The 23,221-nt window shown below is 60.8% G+C and overlaps 1 protein-coding gene across 6 annotated transcripts in view; it reads right to left on the bottom strand.

The window, feature by feature from the left end:
* Positions 1–1,589: 1,589 nt before the first annotated feature.
* TOM1 (target of myb1 membrane trafficking protein) overlaps positions 1,590–23,221 on the bottom strand; it is a 41,411-nt gene continuing 19,779 nt past the window's right edge. For 2 of the 6 annotated variants that reach the window (XR_002341063.1, XR_002341064.1), the window contains 14 exons: positions 23,000–23,084; positions 21,376–21,454; positions 20,075–20,224; positions 19,633–19,767; positions 19,375–19,521; positions 16,464–16,580; positions 13,947–14,080; positions 12,170–12,203; positions 11,696–11,795; positions 10,884–11,004; positions 6,588–6,663; positions 3,402–4,487; positions 2,512–2,551; positions 1,590–2,428 (listed from right to left, as the gene is read on the bottom strand). Coding sequence is in view for 4 of the 6 variants with exons in the window: in XM_021081486.1 (XP_020937145.1) it covers positions 2,274–2,428; positions 2,512–2,551; positions 3,402–3,461; positions 4,434–4,487; positions 6,588–6,663; positions 10,884–11,004; positions 11,696–11,795; positions 12,170–12,203; positions 13,947–14,080; positions 16,464–16,580; positions 19,375–19,521; positions 19,633–19,767; positions 20,075–20,224; positions 21,376–21,454; positions 23,000–23,084 (1,487 nt within the window). In the remaining 2 variants the exon portion in view is untranslated. The remainder of the gene's footprint in view (positions 2,429–2,511; positions 2,552–3,401; positions 4,488–6,587; positions 6,664–10,883; positions 11,005–11,695; positions 11,796–12,169; positions 12,204–13,946; positions 14,081–16,463; positions 16,581–19,374; positions 19,522–19,632; positions 19,768–20,074; positions 20,225–21,375; positions 21,455–22,999; positions 23,085–23,221) is intronic. The other 4 variants (XM_021081488.1, XM_021081489.1, XM_021081486.1 and 1 more) reach the window with 3 other exon arrangements.

Below are 23,221 nucleotides of genomic sequence, written 5' to 3'. Positions count from 1 at the left end.
GCCCAAGGCCCCCCACCTGCAGCTGGTTTATGTGGGGCTCCGTGACTTCCTGCCACTGTGGAGTGACAGGCCCAGGGCCTGTGGCCTCAGACACTGCCTGGTGCCAGTTAACCCAGCCTGGCCAGCGCTGGTGGCTCCTGCCAGTGCTCTCTTGCTATCCCTCTGAAGGAGGGGTCCTTGAGGCGGGGCTGTCCGGTGCTGCCCCCCCGCCCCAGGGGAGCGGCACAGGGGTCACTGCCCAGTAACCAGGGGGGACTGGACCACGTCCAGATAACGCTGGATACCTTGTTAAAACTGGAGCCTTCCCGTTACCCGGGCAAACACACAGCTGCTTTATACAGGACGTGGGAGGGAACCTTCATTTGGACATGCTGAGCTGGCTGTGACTGATGGGTGAGGACCCAGGGCGCCTGCGTCTCCTCCAAAGCTGTCAGGCCAGGCTGATGGCTGCTCCCCACAGGGGCAGAAAGAAAAACAGTCGTCAGCGTCAGGCCTGGCTCCACTGTAGACTCTGACTCTCGGCCTGGACGATAAGCGCCTCCTTCCCAGTGAGGGGACAAGGCTACGGTCCCATCGCACCTGTCCCCAAGCTGCTTTTCTTGCTCCGACTCCACGTGGAGGGCTGGCTCCAGGCCACACCTCAGAAGGCAGGTGCGCCCGGCCACTCGAGGGAGCAGGTGGTGCTCAGAGACTGGGAGGCCCTGCTCCAGGCCCGGGCCCCCTGGACCCAGGCATTCAAACGTCCGCTCTCCTCCGCCGGCTCACCTTTTGCACAGGGCAACCGCTGCAGCCCCACAGCGGCCCCTTCCCTTCCACTGCCTGAGGCAGTGGCCCTTGGGAAGCCTGGTGTGGAGGTTCCAGACTGGAAAAGGCGGTTCCCCCAGACCCGGGGCTCCCGAGCTGCTGTGGAGATAAGCGCTGACACCTGCCCCTGAGCCGTGGCCCAGCACCTTGAACCGTGAGCCACGCACATCATCCAAACTGAGCACCAGTGTTGCCGTCTGAAAAATGGGGACAATGCGTGGGTGCCTCAGGAAGTGCCTGGCACGTGATAAATGACTGCACCTCTGCCTCTGCTTCACAGCTGGGTGGCTCACCTGACCCACTGTCGGACTCAGCCTTTGTAAAACGAGATGCAACTCTGCTTTGCCCAGGGTTGTGGTGCCAATTCTATGAGCCCACGTATAGCTTGGGAGAATACCTGGCACCTGGGCCTGGCATGGGATGGCCGGTCCCCTCCCTGTAGGCTCACGGCCCCACCAAGCCGACACCGTCCCCAGGTGCTCCCTCCCTGGGGTCCCACGTTACTGCTGCTGGGCAGAAGCGGTCCCCGGGGGGACAGTAGTGTGAGGTGCCTACGAGGGAGAGGCGTCACTCCCTTGTGCCCATCTTTTCCACGATATGCCTTTTTCGGTGAGCAATGGGGCCTCTTGGCGGGCAACTCGGGGCTGGAGCTGCGCTGTGGCCGGGGGCCCAGTCCCGTCTGCAGACGCCGTCTCCTGGACGGCCCCCAGCCCAGCCCAAAGTAGTCCCTGCCCCTGGCGAGACCAAGAGGTCACTTCCTCCTGGAGACTGAACACCACTGCTAGCAGGCTGCTTTTCTACTTTTAATCGGGGGTACAAAGGGCACCTCTCCCAGTACAAGAGGGTCAACCAACAGCTGGGTGGGCCCAGTGCCCGGTGGAGGCCTGCGCGGGAGGAAGAGAGAAAGGATGGAGGGAAGGGCGTGGAGGTCGTGGGTGACATGGGTGCGCCAGGCACCCCCGCAGCCTCCCCCTGCGGCCGGGGGCTGGTGGGGCCTCCCTTCACCACAGCACACCCCCGGCCCTCCGCAGTGGCCAAAGCCTTTGGGCCCCAAGGCTGCGACAGAAGCATCTGCGGTCTCCAACCTCAGGCTGGGCCTTAACTGGCAGTGAGGGCTCTGAAGGGGGCTCCTCTGGGGATGGGTCACCATGGCCGGGGCAGTCACACTGGGGCAACCACGAGGCCAGCCTGTCTGTGCCGGGGCCTCCAGCTTTCCAGCAAAGTTGTAGTGGTTGGTGGGGGTGGGGAAGGAGGCAGGCGTGGCCAGGATCCAGCATAGAACTGACTCGCGCTCTCAACTTGTCCAGCTGCCCCCTGTACCCCCAGGCAGCACAGCCCAAACCTCAAAGGGGAGAGAAGAGGGCGCAACAAGCCACCCCCAAAGCAGCGAACACCAAAGGAGGAAGAGGCCCCAGCCACGCAGTGTGGGAACAGCGGGGGCCCGGGCTCCAGGACGCCAGGCCCCACACTCATAAGGCAAACAGCATGTCCTCGTCCTTCTCCTGCGCCTTCTTTCGAGGGACGGTGCCAGATGGGGGACCCGGGGGCCCCTCGGCCGAGGGGCTGGAGAGGTTGGGCAAACGGTCGGCCACTTTGGCCCGTTCTTCCAGGAACTTGTCGAATTCTAGAGGAACGAGAGGGAGGCTGGGGGTGGGCTCCAAGTCTGGAGGGGGGCAGGGTGGGGGCGGAAAGGGCTGGGGCTGCTACCTTCACTGGTGACGCCCTTGGGCTCCTCGGCATCATTGCCCTGAGAAGCAGAAGGAGGCAGGTTAGCTGTGGGCCAGGGTGGGGCTCAGCCTGCAGACCAGAGGGGCCCAGACCCCGGCCCCACCCCTTCCTGAGCCACCTGGCCTTGGATGTCACCTGACCTCTCTGAGCCTCGGCTTTCAGCTGGGTGGCACTCACGGGGCTGTCGGGGAGACCTGCTGGCCGTGTGCCGAGCACAGGGTGTGGTGCCCACTGGGCCCTCAATGACCCTTCCCTCCAGTGCCTAGAGGGATGGGCAGACTCGCCCCATGATGGACAAGCTGACACCCGAGACCGAGGCCACGCGTGCTTGGGCTGGGGGCTGGGGTGGGGGTAAGCCTTCCTCCACCAGACACAACGGACACTCTCCTGACCATGGGCAGAAGCGTGGCCTTGCCGCTTGCAGAAGGCAGCCTCTGGGCCTGGAAGCGCCCAGGCATTTGGTCCTCAGTGCCCACAGGTAGGTGGTGATGGCAGACGCGGGGCTCTGCAGACCGCCGGGCGCGCCTGCCTCCTCCAGGCACCGCACCCCTCGCAGCTGCCTGTCAGTGTCCTGCTCTGCAAGTGGGGCTGCAGCGTGTCTCCCGGGGCCACTGCAGGTGTCCCCTGCTGCCCTCAGTCCACCCGTCCTGCCCACAGCGGAACCCGGGGTTGGTGGTGGCAGGCTCGGGGAAGAAAGGCTCCAGCAGCTGTGGGGGGGTGGGCCGGGCCCAGTGTCCTGGGGGGGTGGGGGACACACTCCCGGCTGCTGAGGTGTCCTCCGTGCATGCTCTCTGCTCCCCCTGCCCCCCAACTTCCTCGTGATTAAAGTGGGCTTCCTGCCAGGTGGGTGAGGGGCAGGCCTGACTCACCACGTCCGTGGACAGCCACTGCTCGATGTCCTCCATGAGGCAGGCCTGGGTGACAGGGATCTGGGGGGGAGAACAGTGCACTGGACCAGAGGGAGGCCCCACCAGCCCAGGGCCCACCGGCTGAGGCCCCGCGCAGTCACCTGCCTCGCGAGCCCCTGACACAGTAACACTCAAGGCCCAGGGAGCGGCCAGCTGGCAAGGCTGGGGCAGGGGGGCGACTGCAGTGCCACTGCACCCCTGCAGACTCAAGAGTTTATGGTGGGAGGGGGCAGAGATGGGCTGGAGCTGAGGGAGGTGCCGGGACCACCAGCCTGGTGGGTCCAGGGGGCTGCGGTTCTGCGGGTACATTTCACCGGGGGTAAAAAAGATACGAGTTCTGCCACCGAGGCTGAGGGTTGGACTGGGGCAGGGCTGGGGTCTCGAGATGCATCTTGAGTGGGAGGATCCTGCTGGAGGCTCTGGGCACAGACTCCGGGGTCAGAAAGCTGGCGCAGTGCTGGCCTGCGACTTTGCGCAGGTTGCTAAACTCCCCGAACCCTCGCCTCGCTCACTGCAACGGGTGATGCTACCTACCGTCCAGGCTGCTGTGAGAATTAAAGGAGATGAGGGAGGCAGAGAGCTTAGCACAGCGCCTGGCACAGCTTAGATGCCCAGGAAACGCCAGTTACCACTTAGCTACTTTGGGAAACAGAGGGAGAACGAGTCCTTCTCCAACCAAAGCCAGGTCAGTCCCCAAGCTCTGTCCTCGGCAGGCAGCGAGGACCCCGGTGGGCGGCAGGAGCGCCCAGAGAAGAGGCAGGAGCTGATTCCCCAGCAGCACCAGCAGCAAGTTCCCAGCGCTGCCCAGCTCCCTATGCGGACACTCAGCCCAGATCCAGGCCAGCCCCGGTCACCTCCCAGCTGCCAGAGCTGCACGGCCGTGGAAGCAAGGGCCGGGGAGCGGGGCTGGGCGCCCTGATGCCCCTCGCTCTCCTCGGGTCTGATGGACAGCACCGCCGGGGTGGCCCTGCGCGGGTGCCCAGCCCCTCTCACCATGCCTTGTCTCACCATCCAGTCACTGAGGCTCTTCTCACTGCCGCCTCCCACCTGGGTGAGAGAGGGTCACGCTGAGGGTGGTGGGAAGGCCAGGGCCAAGTGGCCAAGGCTGGCCTCCGCCTTTGGAGCTGTGCTGGGGTGTGGGTGTGTGCGCGCGCACATGTGCCCACACCTGTGCAGGGGTGATGGCCCATGAAAGGGGACAGGAAGCAGCACAGGCTGTCTCCCTGTGGGGACACCAGGGCTGTAGACGGGTGGGGCAAAGCTTCCTCCACCTCTTTACCCCAAGGAGCCCAGAGGCTGGCCCCAGCAACCCCGAGACGGCGGAGTGGGCCACCATCAGCCCCGCTGGCCCTCGGGATTCTGGCGGGCACTGGGTTTTGGAACATCGCTAGACTGGGTCCTCTCACGTTTATCAACAGGCAGACAGACCCCCGGGGCCCTGGCTCGTAGCCCATCACGCCGTGACTGCCTCCCTGCTGGACGGACCCTGCACGGGGCCTGGCAGATACTGCCCAGCATCCCCACGCCCCAGGACTCATCAACCCTGGGGGGCAAACACTGGCTGGCCACAGAGTGGGCACTAGATTCCGCCCTGTGTACTGCTGCCAGGAGTCACGTTCTGACAGCCGGAAGGGAGAAAGCCTTACCCGCCGGCCAGAGAAAAGCACCTTGGGAGCAGATGTTTGTGACCCGATTTTAAGGACGTCATACCCTGAGCTGGTGGAAGTTGCTTACGTCTCTGCAGGTGTCGCAGAGAGAATGTATTGGCACCTGCTTTTCTGCAGGCAGAGGTGTGATTCCTCCCTGTGGCTTATTGCGAGGTGGGCAGAAGCCAGGACACCTGCAGCCCCTGAGTCCCTGTGTCCCCCTGGGCAAGCGCACGTCCCCGGGCCCAAGTGCCCTCCTGTGTAGCAGGAAGGGGCTGGCTGTGCAGTCGGCGCTGCCCAGGGAGGCCAGGTGGGGTGGGAGAGAGGCACTCTGCACGGGCTTCCAGAGTGTCTGGATTCATCTGGATCTCTGGAGCCAAAACGACAGCCCTCAGGAAAGAAAGGCCGAGAGGGGAGGACCTCGGCCCCTCCCAGCTTTGCGGGCCACCCTGGGCTCTCATTACCAGCACTGGCATCAGAGCCAGACAGACCAACAGCTTCGAGACGGTGAGCAAAGGACCTCAACCCTAAGCCCAGTGATCTCCTCTGTCAGTGGGTAACCATGCCAAGGTACCGTGGAGGCTAAGTCCTGTGCCACGTGCCAGGCACTGCAGCACGATGTGACCTCTGTGGTCGCACTAAGCCCCTCTGCCCCTAGTTTTCTCATTTTGAAAGGGGCCACCCCAAAGGTTTGTGTGATGACCCCAAAGGTCTGTGTAAGTGGGGCTGGGTACAGTGAAAGACAAAAACGATGGGGGCGCCGAGGCCCAGGCAGCGGTCCTTCGCTGCTCCTGCCTCCACAGCACCCCCTGTTCTGACATGGGGGTGATTCCTGAGATGCTGGGGATGCCTTTGGGGTGGCTGAGAACCCTTCCCGCACCTCCTGCCTCACTTCCCGCTCTGGCAGACTGGGTGGCTTCCACGGCCTCCAGACGGCTCTCCCCGCTCCCGTGCTGGGGCCTTCTGATGTCCCCCTGTGCTCAGGCCCGCCCCGGGCTCCTCCCAGCGGCCAGTCCCGCCCCAGCCCCGCAGCCCTGTGCTGTCCCCAGCCCTTGTCACTGCCCCTGTCTTTCCCACTGCAGGTCCTGCAGTTTCTAAGCACCTCCCAAGGAGCTGCTCGGCCCACTTGCTCGGACAGAAATTCTCTGACTGCAAGTTGTCCCGTAACAAACTCCGAGGTGCCAAGACTGTGCATGGGGCTCCTGCCGAGGGGAGGGGTCACCCACAGAGCATGCTCAGTACGGGTGTGTGGCTGACACTTAGTACACAGTCAGCAGTTTAAACGGACAAAAATGCCGCCCGTGGATGCCACCCTGTGGTTTCGGGGTCTGTTCCCCTGTCCCCCCTGCCCACACGCCTGCAGAGAACGGGTCTCTAGGAGGCGGTGGGGCCCGACACTGAGCTATTCTGAACGCCTGTAGGCACTGCTATACCCAATTGGGGGCCGGTGGGCAAGCGTGCCCTGGCCTTCCCTCCGGATAGGCTCCCAGGCCCCGCTTACCGCGCCAGTGCTCTGCTGCCGGGCATCCAGGGCTCCAGCCAGGCCGTCTGTTGCTTGGGGGGCTTCATATTTTACCCTGAAACACAAGAGGCCACCACGGCCATCACATGCCATGACCAGGCACGCCACAGCTGCTGTGAGGACGGAGGGGGCTGGGTGGGACACGCTGGACTCCCATCCCGTGTGGACTTGGTGGGTGGGGGCGGCGCAGGCCCCGGGAAGGGTGCCGACCCCTGCAGGCTGGCCCGGGGATGGTAGAAAGGGTCTCCTTTCCTGCCTCCGGGACCTGGGATCAGAGATGAAGCTGCCTGACAGGTAGAGCAGGGCTGGGGAAGCGAGGGAGGGCGCCGGGGCCAAAGACCCCGAACAAGATCATCGGCCTCCGAGGACCAGCACTGGCCACACTGCAGGGAGGAGAGAGTGCCAGTGACCCTGCGCTCGTGGGGAAGTCACACCCAGACCCCCTTCCGGGTCATTCCCGTTCCATAATCGCAGAACTCGTGGTTCTGTGTAAGTTTGCGTTTGAATGAGGGATCGCCCTTTTGCTGCCGAGAAGCAGCGTGCAGGCGTCCCTCTGTGGCTCAGCCAGTTAAGAACCCAACTAGTACCCATGAGGATTTGGGTTTGATCTCTGGCCTCACTCAGTGGGTTAATGATCCTGCACAGCTGAGAGCTATGGTGTAGGTCACAGAGGCAGCTCAGACCCACACTGCTGTGGCTGTGATGTAGGCCGGCAGCTGTAGCTCTGATTTGACCCCTAGCCTGGGAACTTCCATTTGCCACAGGTGCGGCTCTAAAGACAGACAGACAGACGGACGGACAGAAAAGCAGCATGCAGACCGTGGGTGATGGGAATTCTGAACCCTCTTGGGGAGGCTAGTGGTGGGCAGATGGGAAGGCAAGACCCGAAACTTCCGGGCAGACGAGGAGAGGGAAGGAGGCATCGGTCGGGTTTGAGGTGAAGTCGTGGGCAAGTGAGAGAATAACCAGGAGCAGGAGGGAAAGCTGTGCTGTGAGGCCGCCGGGTGACTCTCCCGGTTGCTGCTAGAGGGACGTCCAGGGAGACTGGGCCTGTGGCTCTGGTGTTGGGAAAGGGTGGTCGTTCCCACCCTGCACGGCGGCAGAGAGGAGGTAAGGCTGGGGCAGTCCTGGAGGCAGAGATGACAGCCTCGGAATTCCAGCCTCACAGCGGGGAAAGCCCTGCGTGGTCCGGGAAAGAGGGAGCCTCCCTGGGGACCGGGAGCTCCTCATGCTCTGCTGAAGCCAGCGCTGGTCCAGCTCGAGGCCTTGGCAACTGGGACCACAGCATTCAATGCTTGCCATGCTGATCTGCCCTCCCGCGAACCAGGCAGCCGGCAGCCTGGGGCTTAAAGGGGGTTCTGGGATAAATCCCCCAAATTCCCAGGCAGGCTTTTTTTTTTTTTTAGGGCCACACCTATGGCACATGGAAGTTCCCAGGTTACTGCTGAATCAGAGCTGCAGCTGCCTGCGTACATACGCCACAGCCACAGCAACGCAGGATCCGAGCCGCATCTATGACCTATGCCGAAGCTTGCAGCAACACTGGATCCTTAACCCACTGAATGAGGTCAGGGATCGAACCCACATCCTCGTGAATACTAGTTGGATTCTTAACCCACTGAGCCACAATGGGAACTCTCCAGGCAGCACTGAAGGGCTGCCTTCCGTTTCTCCCGCAGAATGTGAAGTTAGCCAGAACAGCTCCGTCATCAGCGAGTCCCTTCACACGCCTTGATCAACGCAAGTGGGCTGGAGCCATCCTGACAGCTCGGCAGTGGGCGGGGTGCTCACACCCTCCTGGACAGCAGCTTGGTACCCCTGGTTAATCCGGGCAATGAGAGCTGGCGAGGAGGAGGGGATGCTGAAGCCTGAGCGATGCATCCTGTCTTGAGAGGGCCCGCTCACTCCAGGATGGAAGCCACCGTGCACCAAAGATGTGACAGGTGTGCTTTGGGAACAGGCAGAGTGGGGCACATCCGGCCTGGAACACACAGAAACTGACGCTGCCCTTCACTCAAAGGAACCACACGTTCCTTCCTAATTACTCCCTGCCACCTTGACTTTTCTGTCTCTCATTTTCATGCTCACACACAGCCCCAAGGTCAAAGCTCGGCCTTCCTGGGGCTGTGCCTGTAGCAGTGGAGCCCATGTGATGCTCACGGGGCTGTGATCCTGTGCCCAGTGGAGGGAGGAGGGCCCGCTCCTCAGATGGTCCCGGTGAGGCTGGTGGGGGAGGGTGACCCTCTCAGTGCCTGGAGAAGACAGAGGCCCTGGGGAGAGACTGGAGCATGGAAGAGGTCCAGGGAGAGCATCGTGCTTCTGGCCAAACCTGCCTGGCTAAGGTGTCCCTGAACTGGCCTGCCCTGATGCCCCTACGGCTCTCCTTGGCATCCCAGGTAGAAGAGCCTGGTCAGCTGGAGAGGCTGTGATTGTGCAGGTCCATTGGTGGGGGTGTGGGGCCAGAAGCTAGACACTCGATTAACAGAAGAGGCCTCAGAGGGTTCAAGAGCCTCAGGGGACAGGGCAAGGACGGGAGTCCAAAGGCCAGCCAGGTGACCCAGATTAGAAGATCTGGCTGAAGCATAGAGAGGGCCAGCTAAGCAGCCTAGGACAGCAGAGAGGATCCTGAGGCTCGGCCACACTCCTGTCCCCGTTCAGCATTTTCTTTTTTCTTTTTTTTTGTCTTTTTGCTTTTTCTTGAGCCACTCCCGTGGCACATGGAGATTCCCGGGCTAGGGGTCTAATCGGAGCCGAGCTGCCAGCCTACGCCAGAGCCACAGTAACGCGGGATCCGAGCCGCGTCTGCAACGTACACCACAGCTCACGGCAATGCCGGATCCTTAACCCACAGAGCAAGGCCACGGATTGAACCGCAACCTCATGGTTCCTAGTTGGATTCGTTAACCACTGTGCCACGATGGGAACTCTGCCATTGGGCATTTTCTGCTGGGGTGGACACCATTCCCCAGGAAGGGCCTGCGGAAGGACCTACACCCTGAGATGGTACACGATGCCCTTGGCCCCGGCCTCTCACACTCTCCCCTGCCTCTCACCCTCTGCACGTGCTGTTCCATGGCCTGAAACGGCCACCTTGACCTCCCCACAGCCCCGCTGTGAGTGGCCCCACCCTGAGTTCCCTCCGCAGAGCTGCGTGCCCCTCCTCCGTGTCTGCAGAGCCAGGCACATGGTCCAGGACAGCACCAGCCGCTGCCCAGCAGTGGTCTGCGTGCTTGTGACCCTCCCCGGGAGGCTGTGGGCCCTAGAGGGCAAGCTCAGGGGCGCTCTCACTGGCCCTCGGGGCCCTGCTCTCCAGAGGAGTGACAGTGCGGCAGCAAACCTCAGCCAGGCTGGTGGGCCAGGTGCCAGGGCTCCCTGAGGGGCCGCTCTCCTGGCTGCAAGTCCCACCAGACTCGTCAGCCTCTAGCCCCTAACTCCATGGCAACCGCGAGCACCTGGGCCTGGGAGTACTTACCTTGCCCTAGACCAGACACGCGGCTCAGCGCAGGGCTGGCCAGGCCAGTGTGGAGGGGGCACCCCCGGGCCCTTTGGAGGCCCATCAACAGTTTCCAGAGACACCAGAATGACCGCTAGGGAGCCAGGGGACCTGCTGGGAAGGTCTCTTAATCCAGAGCTTTCCTCGGCTGTACAGCCTGGTTGCCCTGGGGTTATAAGCAAAGGGCTGACAACACCCCCGAGTGCACTACCCGCCGCCACCAGCCTGTACGGAGCAGTCCTGGGAGTTCCAGGCCAGGAGCCGGCCCTGGTAGACACTCAGCCATGTGCCTAGGCGGCTGAAAGCATCTCCCTGAGAACGGACAGTCCCAGGGAAGAAGAGAGCCCCAGCTCCAGCGCACAGCAGTAGGCTCAGGTGCGGCAATAAGGGCATCTCTGGAAACTGAGCCCTGGCACAGAACAGTGGAAATGACTGGACCAGCCCCCAAGGGCTTGGTACACGGTGTGCAGTTGGGCTGGGGACAATGGGCTCCCAACCCGGCACCATCAAACACTAGCTGCCTGACCCGGACGAACACCCCAGCCTCTCAGTGCCTCCACTTCCTTGTCTGATCGGATTATGTAAGACGCTGGCACCCGGTCAGTCATCGACGTCCCTCCCCCGTCCATCCCCGCCCCACTGGGCTCCCAGAACCCTGCACGGCTGACGTGGGGTCTGGACCTCTACCATCCTGATGGGGTGCAGGTGGGGGGGCTGGTGTGTCCGCCAACAAACTGGGTTCAGGGGCCTGCAGGGGCCCAGGGCAGGGTCCGGCCACTCACTCTTTGCGCTGGTCTGCCAGTGAGCTGCCCCGCGTCAATGCGAACATGTCAAACTCGTCTTCCAGTCGGCCAGAGGCCTCCAGAGACTGCAGGCCAGCCCTCACGCTGCTGGAGCCCAGGTCTGCGGGGACAGAAGAGCGTGTGAAGGGTCTGCCTGGCTGGCCTTGGGCACGGAGCCGTGGCCGAGGTGTTCCCTGCCGGACCCAGGTTGGTTCTGCGTGGGCTGGAGCAGGGAAGGGTGGGGCATACGGATGGGGCAGGCCACCTGCTGGCTGAGGGACTTGGGGCAGGTCACTTCCTCTCTCCCAATTACTTCTGAGGGCTTGGCATGAAGCAGGCAGCCAATGACGCTAACTAATCAATGATGGTGACGATGGCTAACCTGTACCAGGAACGCGCCTTGGGCCTGGAGCTGGTCTAACCGGTGCACACATAAGCTTATTCAAGCCTCATGATGGCCTGTGAGCAGGGCCCACTGCTGCCCTGTTACAGAGGAGCAAAGGGGCCCTGGATGTCAAGGGTACAGGCCCAAATTTGCCCTGATGATTCAGGCCAAGGAGAATTCAGAATCGAGGGGAATCGTACAGAATTTCTGAGATCTGAAGGGGGTTCGGGGCTGGAGGCTATGAGGGAGGGTCTCCCGTGCTTTGTCCCTGCTGCTCAGCTTTGTAGCAAGATGCAGCTTGGGACCCCGGCGAGGTGGGGTCTGGGCTGACATTCTGCTGTGGGCACTCTAGCTCTGGCCGTGTAAGGGGAGGTCCCCCCAGAACTGCAGGGGCACCAGGGCCCCACTCCCCCGACGCCGCACTTACTCATTCCCGCCAGCTGGGACGAGAGGCTGCCATTGGCCGCTGGGTCGGGGCCCATGTCGATCAGGTCAGCTGCTGCCTCGGGCTCGGCCTCGCCTGGGGCCTGGGGGGAGGGGAGAGGCCCTGTCACCCTCCCTCCTGTGGTCTCATGCCCTGCTGCCCTGAGGCACTGGCACCTGCGTTCTTTGCCTGGGGATCTGTTCCCAGGGCCCTGGCAGCAGCTATGATTGGGAGTCAGAGAGGTTTTCTCCCTCCTCTTGGCTTCTAGCTCAGCGGGACCCTCTGGGAGGTTCAGAAGGACCCTGGGGCATCAGCTGGGGGCAGAACCTAATTTACCTTAAAGGGACAGTGATAGAAAAAGTTGGAAGGAGGCTTCTCTAAGAGCCTGGCTAAGAAGGCACATCCTGGCCAGGATCCCTGGGGAGGGAAGTGAGCACCGCCCTCCTTCTCCCCATGAACACGGAGGAGAAGCCTTACCTTGGTGCTCTGGCCTGTGCGGAACCGTTCAAACCTGCGAGACAGAGAAGGCGCGAATCAAGGAGACAGACTAGGAGGCCCCTTGCAGAGCCCGGCCAGGGCCCTTCCCGCCGCAGGTCTCAAAACCAACAGAGTGGTCACGGATAGGGGGGCCACAGGGGCTGGTCTGCCCTGGACGCTTCCGGTTTGTCCCCAGGGGAGTACCGGCAGGGCCCCACTTTCACTTCCAAGTGTCCCTGTGAGATGCTCAGTCATCTGGTCACCTGAGTCACCAGCAGCATTAAACAAACAACAGGAAGAGACCAGAATGGAAAAGGAAGTGGGAGGCACACACACAGCAAAGGCAAGTAGTTTTTTGGGACTTGTCTGGTAACACACTCACACTGTGTGTGTGGTGTGTGTGGCTAAAGTGGTGTAAGGAAGACAGGTCTTACACTGCTTTCTGGAGCCCCATAAAGCACCCTAGACACCAAGGGGCTGGACTTGGAGGTCCTCAGCTGGGATCTGTTCCCATCCCAGGCCTGTCCCTCACTGTGGGAGCTCGGCTAAGCTGCATCACTTCTGAATGCCAGCCTCCTGTCTATTAATAAGGGGGTGACAGGGGAACCTGCCTGCCAGGTGCGAGGATCAAGCAAAGACACCGAGGAGTGACCAGAAACTGGAAACCACCAGGCAGAGGCTCGGCCCGACGACTGTGGGGGTCAGAGGGGTCCCCGATAGGGCCCTTGGGACACCTCCCAGCCTACACCTCGAATGGCAGGGACTCTTAGTTCCCCTGAGCGGGCGAGCAGGAGCGGGCGAGCAGGAGTGGCCGGGCAGACGTGGCCTGCAGCAGCCCTGCCCCCTCACCTGACTCAGAATCAGCCAGCAGGTGCCTGATGATGGATAAAGATACAAAATGACCCGGGGCTGGAGGTGGCTGGCATAAGTAAGGTCCTGTGCAGACAGCCTGCCTGCCGAATGCCTTCAGGTGTACCTGCACGGCCCTCGGTTACCCACAGGGAAGCATGAGCTTCGTTTCAAGGACACACAGGAAGCATGGGGGACGTGTCGCTGGCTCAGCACTTCTCCCCTCCTTTGTAACACCACCTAAGTGCTCCTCTGGGGAGTGCTCCCCCCCCCACCAATCCTGGGGGTACTGTCGTCAGGGGCCTCTTCCCTCTGACACCTGTGGGCACAATGGAGCGGAGCCAATCAGAGTTCCTCCTGGGGAGCTGACTCTGGGACAGAATGACACCTGTGGGCACGCCTTTGGAGTCCCTATACTGATGGTGACACCCTGGGGCCGTGGTCCAGGAGTTTCTGCTCTGGGATCTGTCTTTTCCACCTCGTTGGGAGGCCTGACTGTTTTACTCTTCTTTGGACCCTGAAAGCTATAGCTGTTCAATAAAGCCTATTCTCCTAACGACTTCTTTTCCGGCTTAAGTTTGCCAGAAGCGCTTTGTGTAGCTCGCAGTCAAAGAGGCCTCATTAAGTCAAGTCACTCGTGCAACGCCCCGGAGCCGGGCAGCGAAGGGCTGAGCAGGGACAGGCCAGGCCTGTCTGGCTCTGGGCCCACATTCTCAGCCATCCCTGCTGCCAGCCCTGGGGCTGGATCCGGGGACACGGGTGGCAGGAGGTGGGGGTGGAGGGCTGGGCCTTCCCATCCACGCTGGACGAGGACAGCTGAGGGCATGCATGTGTGTGGGGCGGCCGGCTTGGTGTCTGGGGGAGACGAGAGAAGGGAGGAGGGTGGGGGGAGGCGGGGGGGCCGGGGCGGGGCGGGCAGCAGGGCTACCGTTCATGGCGCAGGAACACGTTGTTGAGATTGTCGTTGATGATGAGCAGCTCCTCGGTCAGCTGCTCGTTGGCGATGCGCGGGATGAGCTCTAGGACCCGCTGCTGCATGGCCCGGCATGTCCGGTTGAGCTCCTGCCAGGGAGGGGGGTGACACAACCATGGCTGCTGGACCCAGAGCGAGGCCGTCACACCTGGACGCCCGGCCCTGGGCACACCTTGGGGCAGAGAGATTTCCCAACTGGGCTTGGAGATGCACAGAGCAGCTCTTGCGGTTCTATGGATGAGCACCGGCATCTCTATGCTGGTGTTTGGCACACAGGACACGACCAACCAGGCTGAGGGTCTGCCGGGCTCTGCAGACCTCGCTTGACGCTTGGCTGCCATCTCTGCTTCAAGGAAAAATCAGACAGCAAGATGCCTGGCGGAACACCTGCCGCCTCTCTGGGTGCACCGAGGTCTTATGTGACCCAAGCATAAAAAATGAACTGGATGACTCCAACTATTAGCCACAATCCCCTACTCTGAACTTTTGCCTCATTATTTTTTTTATTTTTATTTTTTGTATTTTTAGGGCTGCACCCTCGGCATATGGAGGTTCCCAGGCTAGGGGTCTAATCAGAGCTGCAACCACCGGCCTATGCTGCAGCCACAGCAACGCCAGATCTGAGCCGTGTCTGCGACCTACACCCCAGCTCACGGCAACGCTGGATCCTTAACCCACGGAGTGAGGCCAGAGATGGAATCTGTGTCCTCATGGATACTAGTCAGATTCGTTTCCTCTGAGCCACAACGGGAACTCCACTGATTTTTTAAGGCTTTTTATTTTGTAATAATTTTAAGATTACAGACAAGTTGCCAAGATAAAAGAGCACAGGGTTCTTGTAACCCTTTACCCAGCTTCTTCTTTAGTTTGGCAGTTGTCACAATTAAGACATTAACGTGGCTACAATGTTATCAACTAACTACAGACTTTATTCTTGTTTCTCCAGTTTTCCCACTAATGTCCTTTTTCTCTCTGTTCCAGGGCCCTGGCCTGCATTTGGTCACCAGGTTGCTCACTGACTTTTAATCAGTTAGTGTCATGTGTTTAAACTTGTCTGGGAAAACAAAACACAAAAGACAAACCAACAAAAAAGGAGACGCCGAAGTGTGAGAGCGTTTCATTCGTAAGATTGCTTCCTTCCTCCAGCGCCTGGGTCACGGGCGCGGGTCCCAGCAGAAGGCTGTCAGGCACTGCTGCCTGTGCCACACGCCGGCACGTTTCTCCTGGCATCACGAAGGCCACCGCCTCTGGTTCTTTTCAGACCCTGCTGCCCAGCCCTCCTGGGGGACTTCCCACATCCAGTGCCCCACCCCGTTTCCAGGACCAGAAACTCTTCGGCTTAGTTCCCACTTCCATGCCTAATCTTCTCGAGAGCAGATGAGCTCTGGGTTCAAATCCTGGCTCTGCTGCTGAGACCAGCCCTATGACCCTGGGCACAGCGCGTGGCCTCCCTCTGCCTCAGTCTGCTGACCTGGACATGGGAATAATGAGGACACAGCTCGTGACGGGACAGTGAGGGCTAAGTAAGCCAATGTCCATCACGTGTCCACATCAGAGCCTGGCACACGGGATGTGCTCAAGCGTGTCCCTGTGTCACCCCTGCCTGCCAGCCTGAGTCCCCACATCGCTCACACCTGCGTGGCCCTGGCACTACAGCAATCCTGCCGCTTCCTGGCTCACTCCAGCTCCTGCTGTTTGCTCTGCATATGCTTATGTTGACTCAACTCTGAGTAACTCTGTGTTACCTCTCCCTGTATGGGAAGGACCCCAGAACAGGAACACTGGGTCAGCTCGGCTGCGCCCAGGGTCAGAAAGCTGAGCACCTGGCGGGAGCGTGAGGCCCTGCAGGGACAACACAAAATGCAACCATCACACCAAGCGAACCTCAGGGCTCAGCGGACTCCTGGGCCCCAGGGGGACCCAGCTTTCTTGGTGTCTCTACGAACTGACCTCCACGGGGAGGGTGCCTTTCCCCACCTACAGCCCCTTCTGCTCCAGCTCCCCCGTGCCAGGGAAGGGCAGTGGGGACATGACGTGACACACGGGAGCACCAGCCCGCAGATCCCATCTGCCGGGCTCCCCGAGACCCACACGGAACACTCGCAGCTGCCTGCTAAGCTCCGTGTTCTGAAAGGTGGCAACCTCACCTCCCGGCTTTTCCTCAACACCATCTGTTGGGAGCTATTTGGAACCAGGCACAGGGAGGGAGGTGTTTCGCATGCCGAGCCTTCTTTAATTCTCATTTATTTCTCACGTCCACTAGTACCATAAAAAGCAAACTTCTAGGTGAGGGAACTGAGGCAAGAGGGGCTATTCTGTTCAAATCACCATGTGGCAGAGCCCCGAGGTCCAATCTGAAGGCGTCCGAGGTGTTAGCAGCCCCCAGTGTGACCAAGAAGCCGAGCGCCAGCCAGGGACCTGCAGGGAGTGGGGGGGCGGGGAGGCCGAGCCCCGGGGGCGGCTGCCACGCACCTGTAGCAGCTCCAGGTCCGCAGGCTCTGCCTGGTTGGGGACCAGCTCCGTCAGCATCTCCGACATCACCCTGACGTTCCCGTTCACCATCTCCAGCTCGCTGCGCAGCTTCCCGATCTGCAACACACAGTGGGCCCTGCTGGGAGAGGCAGCGGCCGGAGCCCCTGCCGCTCAGGGGACAGAGCCCGGCTCCACAGCCTGCCCTGCCGGCACCCCCTCTAGGCTCCCAGGCCACAGCCCTGCGCCAAGAAGCCCATGGTGGGCTTGCTCCCACCCCCACAGCCCCCTCACAGAGGTGCTACCAACCGTGACCATCTCCGCACTGCGGCGGCCGCTGGGAAGAAAGACGCCGCGGGTGGATGTGGCCCTGAGCGCGGCTGGAGGGCTCCAGCCTCTCCCGGGTGCACCGGCCTAACGAGGCCCTGGAGGGCTGCTCCCCCGAGGGGAGAGGAGGCGGCCCCAGGTTCCAGGCCCTCTTGTCTTGCTCCTGGTTTGCTTGGATGGCCCAGACTCTCCCAAGGAGTCCCAGGGCTGCCCCCGGCCCTGAGAATGAAGCTCAGATGGAGCACTTTTTTTTTTTTTTTTTTTTTTGTCTTTTTGCCTTTTCTAGGGCCACTCCCGTGGCATATGGAGGTTCCCAGGCTAAGGGTCGAATCGGAGCTGTAGTCGCCGGCCTACGCCAGAGCCACAGCAACGTGGGATCCGAGCCACGTCTGCAACCTACACCACAGCTCACAGAAACGCCGGATCCTTAACCCACTGAGCAAGGCCAGGGATCGAACCCGTAACCTCATGGTTCCTAGTCGGATTCGATAACCACTGCGCCACGACGGGAACTCCAGATGGAGCACTTGTTGAAGGGACGTGGGCAGGTTTTCAGTGACCAAAGTGGTCCAGGTCTCGGCTTGGGGAATGGCTGGAAATCAAGTCTCGGGGTCTCAGGGGAGGTGGTGCAAGGTCACTGGAGCGGCGTCTCTGCTGTGGGCTCTGCGGGGTGGTTAGCGTCCTCAAGGGCCACCTGTGCGCTGTGCGTGTCCCAGGAAGGCATCAGCTGGATGTTTCCCAAGCCTGATCTGGCTGAAGAACGCTCTGATCACAGGCTATCTTGTGGGTTTCAGATTCAGCATTTTAAACTGGGTGACCTCGGTGATCTCAGAGTCGGCGTCACCATATAAATTCACGGCACCTGTGACAGCGGCTGCCATTCTGACCACTTACTCAGGGCCAAGCACTTAATGTGTGTTGCTTCTTAACCTTGACCGCAGTCTCACGAGGCAGATATCACTACCCAGCCTTTGCAGACAAGAGGGCGGCATGTAGACGCTGCTAGTCCATCCCCTGTGGTTTGGCAGTCCCTTCAGAGCCGAGAACCGTTTGGTATGTTTGGCCTGTTTAACGAACACTCTTGGTAGAAGGGAGGGGGAAAAATGTCTGATTACAAGCCCAGCGTGTCCAGGTCAGATGGGACCTAATTACAGCGGAGTGCTGCCTGGAAGCCTTGACATGTCCCAGGGGACAAAAGGGGACTCTGAAATTATGACTCAGTCTTATTTGGCAAGAACCTTCTTCCATTAGACATAATCAGAGTCTTAATCCACACAGATGGTAGACTCGAGGCAAACTTGCCCAAATCATAGGTAAGATTAGTTTTGAATCATGGGACATTTAAAAAAAATTTTTTTTTTTAGGTTGTGCCTGCAGCATGCGGAAGTTCCTGAGCTAGGGATCAAACCTGTGCCACAGCAGTACCAGTGTCAGGTCCTTAACCCCTAGGCCACTAGGGAACTCACAGATTTTACAATTTTTACGCACTTTTCATTATGGGTCCAGTTAGGAAAGCTTTTCTAGTAACTGGTAACTCTGGGGGCTGATTTTATACTTGTTATAAGATATCAAAGCATAGAGGTTTCTCTATAAATAGGTCAGGGTGTGAAGTGATTTGTGAAACACCTCAAAGTAGGCATCCCCAGAGTGCATGGGCCTCAACCCACTTTCGGCTCGTCACCAAGTGCTTTCAGCCAGTGGGCAGGGCGCTCGCCCCGGCTGCAGGCGGGAGAGGCTGCAGGACTGGCTGCCTGGGTGAGGACGGCAGTCCTTCAGTGCTGCTTACGGGGCAAGAAAACCCACCCTTGTCTGGGCGCCAGAATCTTCCATGATACCTCAAACTTTCTTGGGGCTTCATGGGGGAGTGTCTTGGTGTCAGGTAAGAGTTTAAGAAAATACTTTTGGGGGAGTTCCCGTCGTAGCGCAGTGGTTAACGAATCTGACTAGGAACCATGAGGTTGCGGGTTTGGTCCCTGGCCTTGCTCAGTGGGTTAAGGATCCAGCGTTGCCATGACCTGTGGTCTAGGTTGCAGACACGGCTTGGATCCTGCGTTGCTGTGACTCTGGCGTAGGCCAGCAGCTACAGCTCCGGTTGGACCCCTAGCCTGGGAACCTCCATATGCCGTGGGAGCGGCCCAAGAAATGGCAAAAAGACAAAAAATTAAAAAAGAAAAAAAAAGAAAATACTTTTGTTCAGATGTTTTAGAACTGTTTCTAGCCAGAACCTCTGTTGGAATGAAATCTTACGGGAGCCTGTGAGCAAACCACAGCAAGAGTGTGGAGCTGCTGCGGCGAGGGGCGCCTCCTCTTCTGGCGCTGCCCGCAGGGCTCCACGGAGGGCAGCCCGGAGGAGGGCCCAGGTGCACGACGGAGCCTACCTGGAGTCAGACAGACCTGAGCTCGAATCCCAGCTCTGCCTCTGCTGAGCTGTGTGGCTCTGGGCAAGTGAATTCATCTCTCTGAGCCTCACCTCCCGAAGAGGAAGGATGATCTGCGCGCCCAGTGGGGCATCTCCACACTGACGGGGGTCCCTCCCTGACATGTGGGGAGGGGCCAGGCCCACGTCCTGCCCCACGTGGCTGTTTACCTGCTCAGGGGTGGGCGCTATGGGTGTGTCGCTGGGGAGCAGGGCTGAGGTGGGCAGAGGGACGGTGTGCTGGCTGGAGTCCCCTCGATGACTGGCGTCGGTGCCCGCAGAATTCTGTCCTGATGGTGTCTCTGAGTTGAACACGGTCTAGAGGGCAGAAAGCTGGGTCAGCGAGTGAGGCTGGGAGGTGGGGCCAGGAAGCAGCCGCAGAACGCCTTCTGGGGGTGACACCCGCCGCCCCTGCCCGCTGCTCCTCACCCTCTGGGGCGTGTGGATGGGTGACAGCATGTCCAGGTCGGTCATGGGGAACTCCAGGCCCTTCCTGCGCAGGTCCTCATAGACGGCCACCACACCTGTCAAGTCAGGCGAGCTGCGGAACGCGTCAGCCCAGGACTGAGAGGGGACAAGGGGACATGGCCGGTAACCACCGCTCACCAGCTGCCCTGCCAGCCTGCCTACCCCCTATCCCCGCTCCCCACCCCCGGGGAGCAGAAACTCCTTCCCAGAAGTGCTGGTCCTTCGGCAGCATCACCTGACAGCTCCCGCCCACCCCCAGCCAGGCTCTCCGCCGACAAGCCTCCCTGATTCGGAAGCCCCGTCGGCAGACAAGCAAGACGCGCCCAAGGGAGACACGGGAACGAACGAGACAGCGGCAGTGGTCGGGCACCTGCCCCCCGGCCGCCCCGGCGCCCCTGCTCACCTGGATGAGGTTGAGCACCTTGTCGTGCACGATGGTGGGCGGGTTGTTCTTGGGCAGGATGGTCCTCACCAGCACGCCCTCCACGAAGTCCTGGCTGGCCACCAGCACATGGAAGCGGTGCCCGCAGTTCTTGACGCAGGTTTCCAAGACCTAAAGGCCGGGCGGTGCCCGTGAGTGCCCGGCAGGGGAGGAGGGGGCGCCAAGGACCCCATGCTCACACGCCACCTATGTGTCTGCAGGGACGTGGCCGGACATGGGGGCTGGTGGCCGGGGTGGGGGCTGGGGTGGGCAGAGGGCAGAGTGCGGCTGGAGGGCCCTGGCTGAGCAGCCCCTGATGCCCACAGGATCCTGTCCTGATGCCATCTCTGAGCCGAATACAGTCCAGAGGGGAGGCGGCTCTCCAGGTGGAAACCAGAGAACTTTGGGTCAAATGGTGACCTTGCGGCCCGGGAGAAAGGCACTCGACTTCCCTTCCACCTCTGTCCCTACTTTCTGGCAGGGGCTGCTTTTGATTTTCAGTTAGTGGATGGATCCAGGTGTAAGTGTGGCCGTGGGCGAGGCTGACACAGAGCGCCTGTCCCCACTCCTCAGCCAAACCCACCCGCTCCTGCCTGTCCCGGCCTGCTGTGGGCAAGGACTCTCCTCAGCCTCTCATATTTGTTTTGCATTCTTCTTTTTTTTAAGGGCTGCACCTGCAGCACACGGAAGTTCCCAGGCTAGGGGTCGAATCAGAGCTACAGCTGCTGGCCTACACCACAGCCACAGCCACGCCAGATCCGAGCCGTGTCTGTGACTTATGCCGCAGCTTGTGGCAATGCAGGATCCTTAACCCACTGAGGGAGGCCAGGGATCGAACCTGCTTCCTCATGGATACCAGTCAGGTTCTTAATCTGCTAAGCCACAATGGGAACCCTGTTTCACATTCATTTTTTAGGGCCAACTGGCCTAAGTGGCAATTGTTACCCAGCTTGGCCTGCCAGGTTCTCTGCACCCCCGAGGCCTGAGTGCTCTGAGCTCTGTGTCACCCATCAGGACCTCTGCCCAGGTGCCCCGTGACGGGTCCTGGAGGGACGTGGGCCTCGATGTCTCTGCTCCCCACTCCAGAAGGTCGGTGAGAACCTTTCCCCATCGCCTCTCCTGCCACTCCGTGTTGGCCAGCTCTAGGCAGGACAGTACTTTGCCCACAGATCTTTCTTTCCCAATACTGGAGGAGGAGCCCAGGGTGGCAGGGGGTCCTGCGGGGCATGGCGAGGCTTCCGCTGGAGCATGTCCCGCCGTGGACGGAGGGGTGGGGCACTCACCGTGAGAGCCAACATCACCTCGTGGAAGTTCTTATTCCCCACGATTCTCTTCTTCACTGCTCGGAAGGCATCCTTGGGGCTGGGCGGAAGGACAAGAGGAAGGATAGACGGAGGGAGGAAGCCTCCTTATCCACCGGGGAGGCTGCCTGCCTAAGGTCGGGAGGCACTGCCAATTGGGAGTCGCTCTCGCAGACTCTCTCCCTGCGCATCCAGGTTCCAAGCACATCAGGCACTTCCTGCCCCGCCCAAATCCTCTTGGCAGAGATTCTCTGGACACCTTGCACCGGAATCCCCTTCGGGGGGAGGCGTGCGTGTTTGTTAAAAATGCAGAACCCTGGACCTGTCTCTAGACCCCCTGAAGCCAGCTCTCCTGGGATCTGCCTGCTTCTGTGCCCCAGGCTTGACTGCACACGGAAGGTTCAGCACCAACAGGCTGTAGGCACAGGGTTCCAGGGTGGGTTCCAGTCCTCTACCCACCCTGCTCCCACTCAGGCCTCATTAGGCACCACTGTGCTGGCACCAGGCTGGGTGCTGGGACACATGGAGGCCCTGCTTCCAGGATGCCATGTCCCGGGGAGCCCCACTTAAGGGAAGGAAACACGCAGGTCCCACGGAAAGAGCGAGTGAGAGTGAGTGTGCATGCGGATGGGTACAGGGGTGTGTTAGGGGGTCGGGAGAGGCGGCTCTGCAGCTGAGCATGAAGAATGGGATGGAGCCAGCCTCGGGCAGCACGGGAAGTGGTTTCTGCAGAGGCAGGAGCCTGGATAAGGGCCTGGGTGGGGAGGAAATGACAGGAGGCCAACGAGTCTGTGGGAAGGTGGAGGGAGGGGCTGAAGTGGCTTTGCAGTCACGGCAGGAGGCGGGGCCAGGCAGGCTGTGCCCCTCAGCCCGGTACAGGGAACCCACGTTGTCCTGACTATTTTGGCCTAAAAGCCTTTATGCCCCAACTTCTATATCTACTGGTAGAAGCCCTGCTGAAACCTGCCTAACCCAGGACACTTCCCCTGTCCTCCATCTCCCCTGCACAGGGACCCGGGGGTGGGGGGGTTGTGCTGCTCAGTTAGAGAGGTCGCCCCCTAGAGGCCAGGGGTGGCATCCTCTCCCAGGCTCTGCCTCCCCAGAACCCAGAGCCCTGCAGGCACTCCAGCAACTTTCTAGGCTGGTGCGTGTCTGATTGGCCTGACCTGCCATCTGCTAGGCACCTGACCTGCCATCTGCTAGGTTGCTAGTGCCAAATCCATCGAGGGCAAGTCAAGAGAGGTGGGAACCCTGACACGGGCCCCCCAACAGGAGTGAAGGCGGCAGGCAAGGCTTTTTGGAAAGAGACTCGCTTGTGGGTGGGTGGATGGAGATGACACACAGGGCGAAGGACCATGGCCCCTGACGGGCTAGCACCCTGCCCCAGAGGTGCCGCCCTGGGGACGTCCTAGGAAGAGCCAGTCGTTGTGGTGCTGCTGCTGCTGGGTGAGCAGCCCCCAAGGCCAGCTGGCCGGCCACACACACGGCATCTCTGGGCCGCTCGCTCATCCAATGAGACAGTCGGACTGGGTGGCGGTTCTGCAATGTCTCGGGCGTGCTGCGGTGGCCGCCCGCCTGCGTCCCCACCTCTCCCTCCAGTCCTTACCCCTCCTCGGTCTCGTTGATGATGTCGCAAATCTCCATGTTGAGCGCCCAGTCCTCGCTCTGCAGGGAGCCATCTGTAGCTTTCTCTGAGGAAGAGAAACCACAGTCACACAGGTGTGTGGGGCCCAAGACGGACAAACCCGGGGATGGTGGTGGGGAGGACAGTGGGTGCTTTCTGGGCACCCGAGATGGGCCGGGTACCGTGTAAAGGTGTCACCTTCAT

Source organism: Sus scrofa, unplaced genomic scaffold (genome assembly GCF_000003025.6).
Source record: "Sus scrofa isolate TJ Tabasco breed Duroc unplaced genomic scaffold, Sscrofa11.1 Contig1878, whole genome shotgun sequence".
In the NCBI taxonomy this organism is placed as follows: domain Eukaryota; kingdom Metazoa; phylum Chordata; class Mammalia; order Artiodactyla; family Suidae; genus Sus; species Sus scrofa.
The sequence above is the reverse complement of the archived record's forward strand: the minus strand, read 5'-3'. Positions and strand labels throughout refer to the sequence as shown.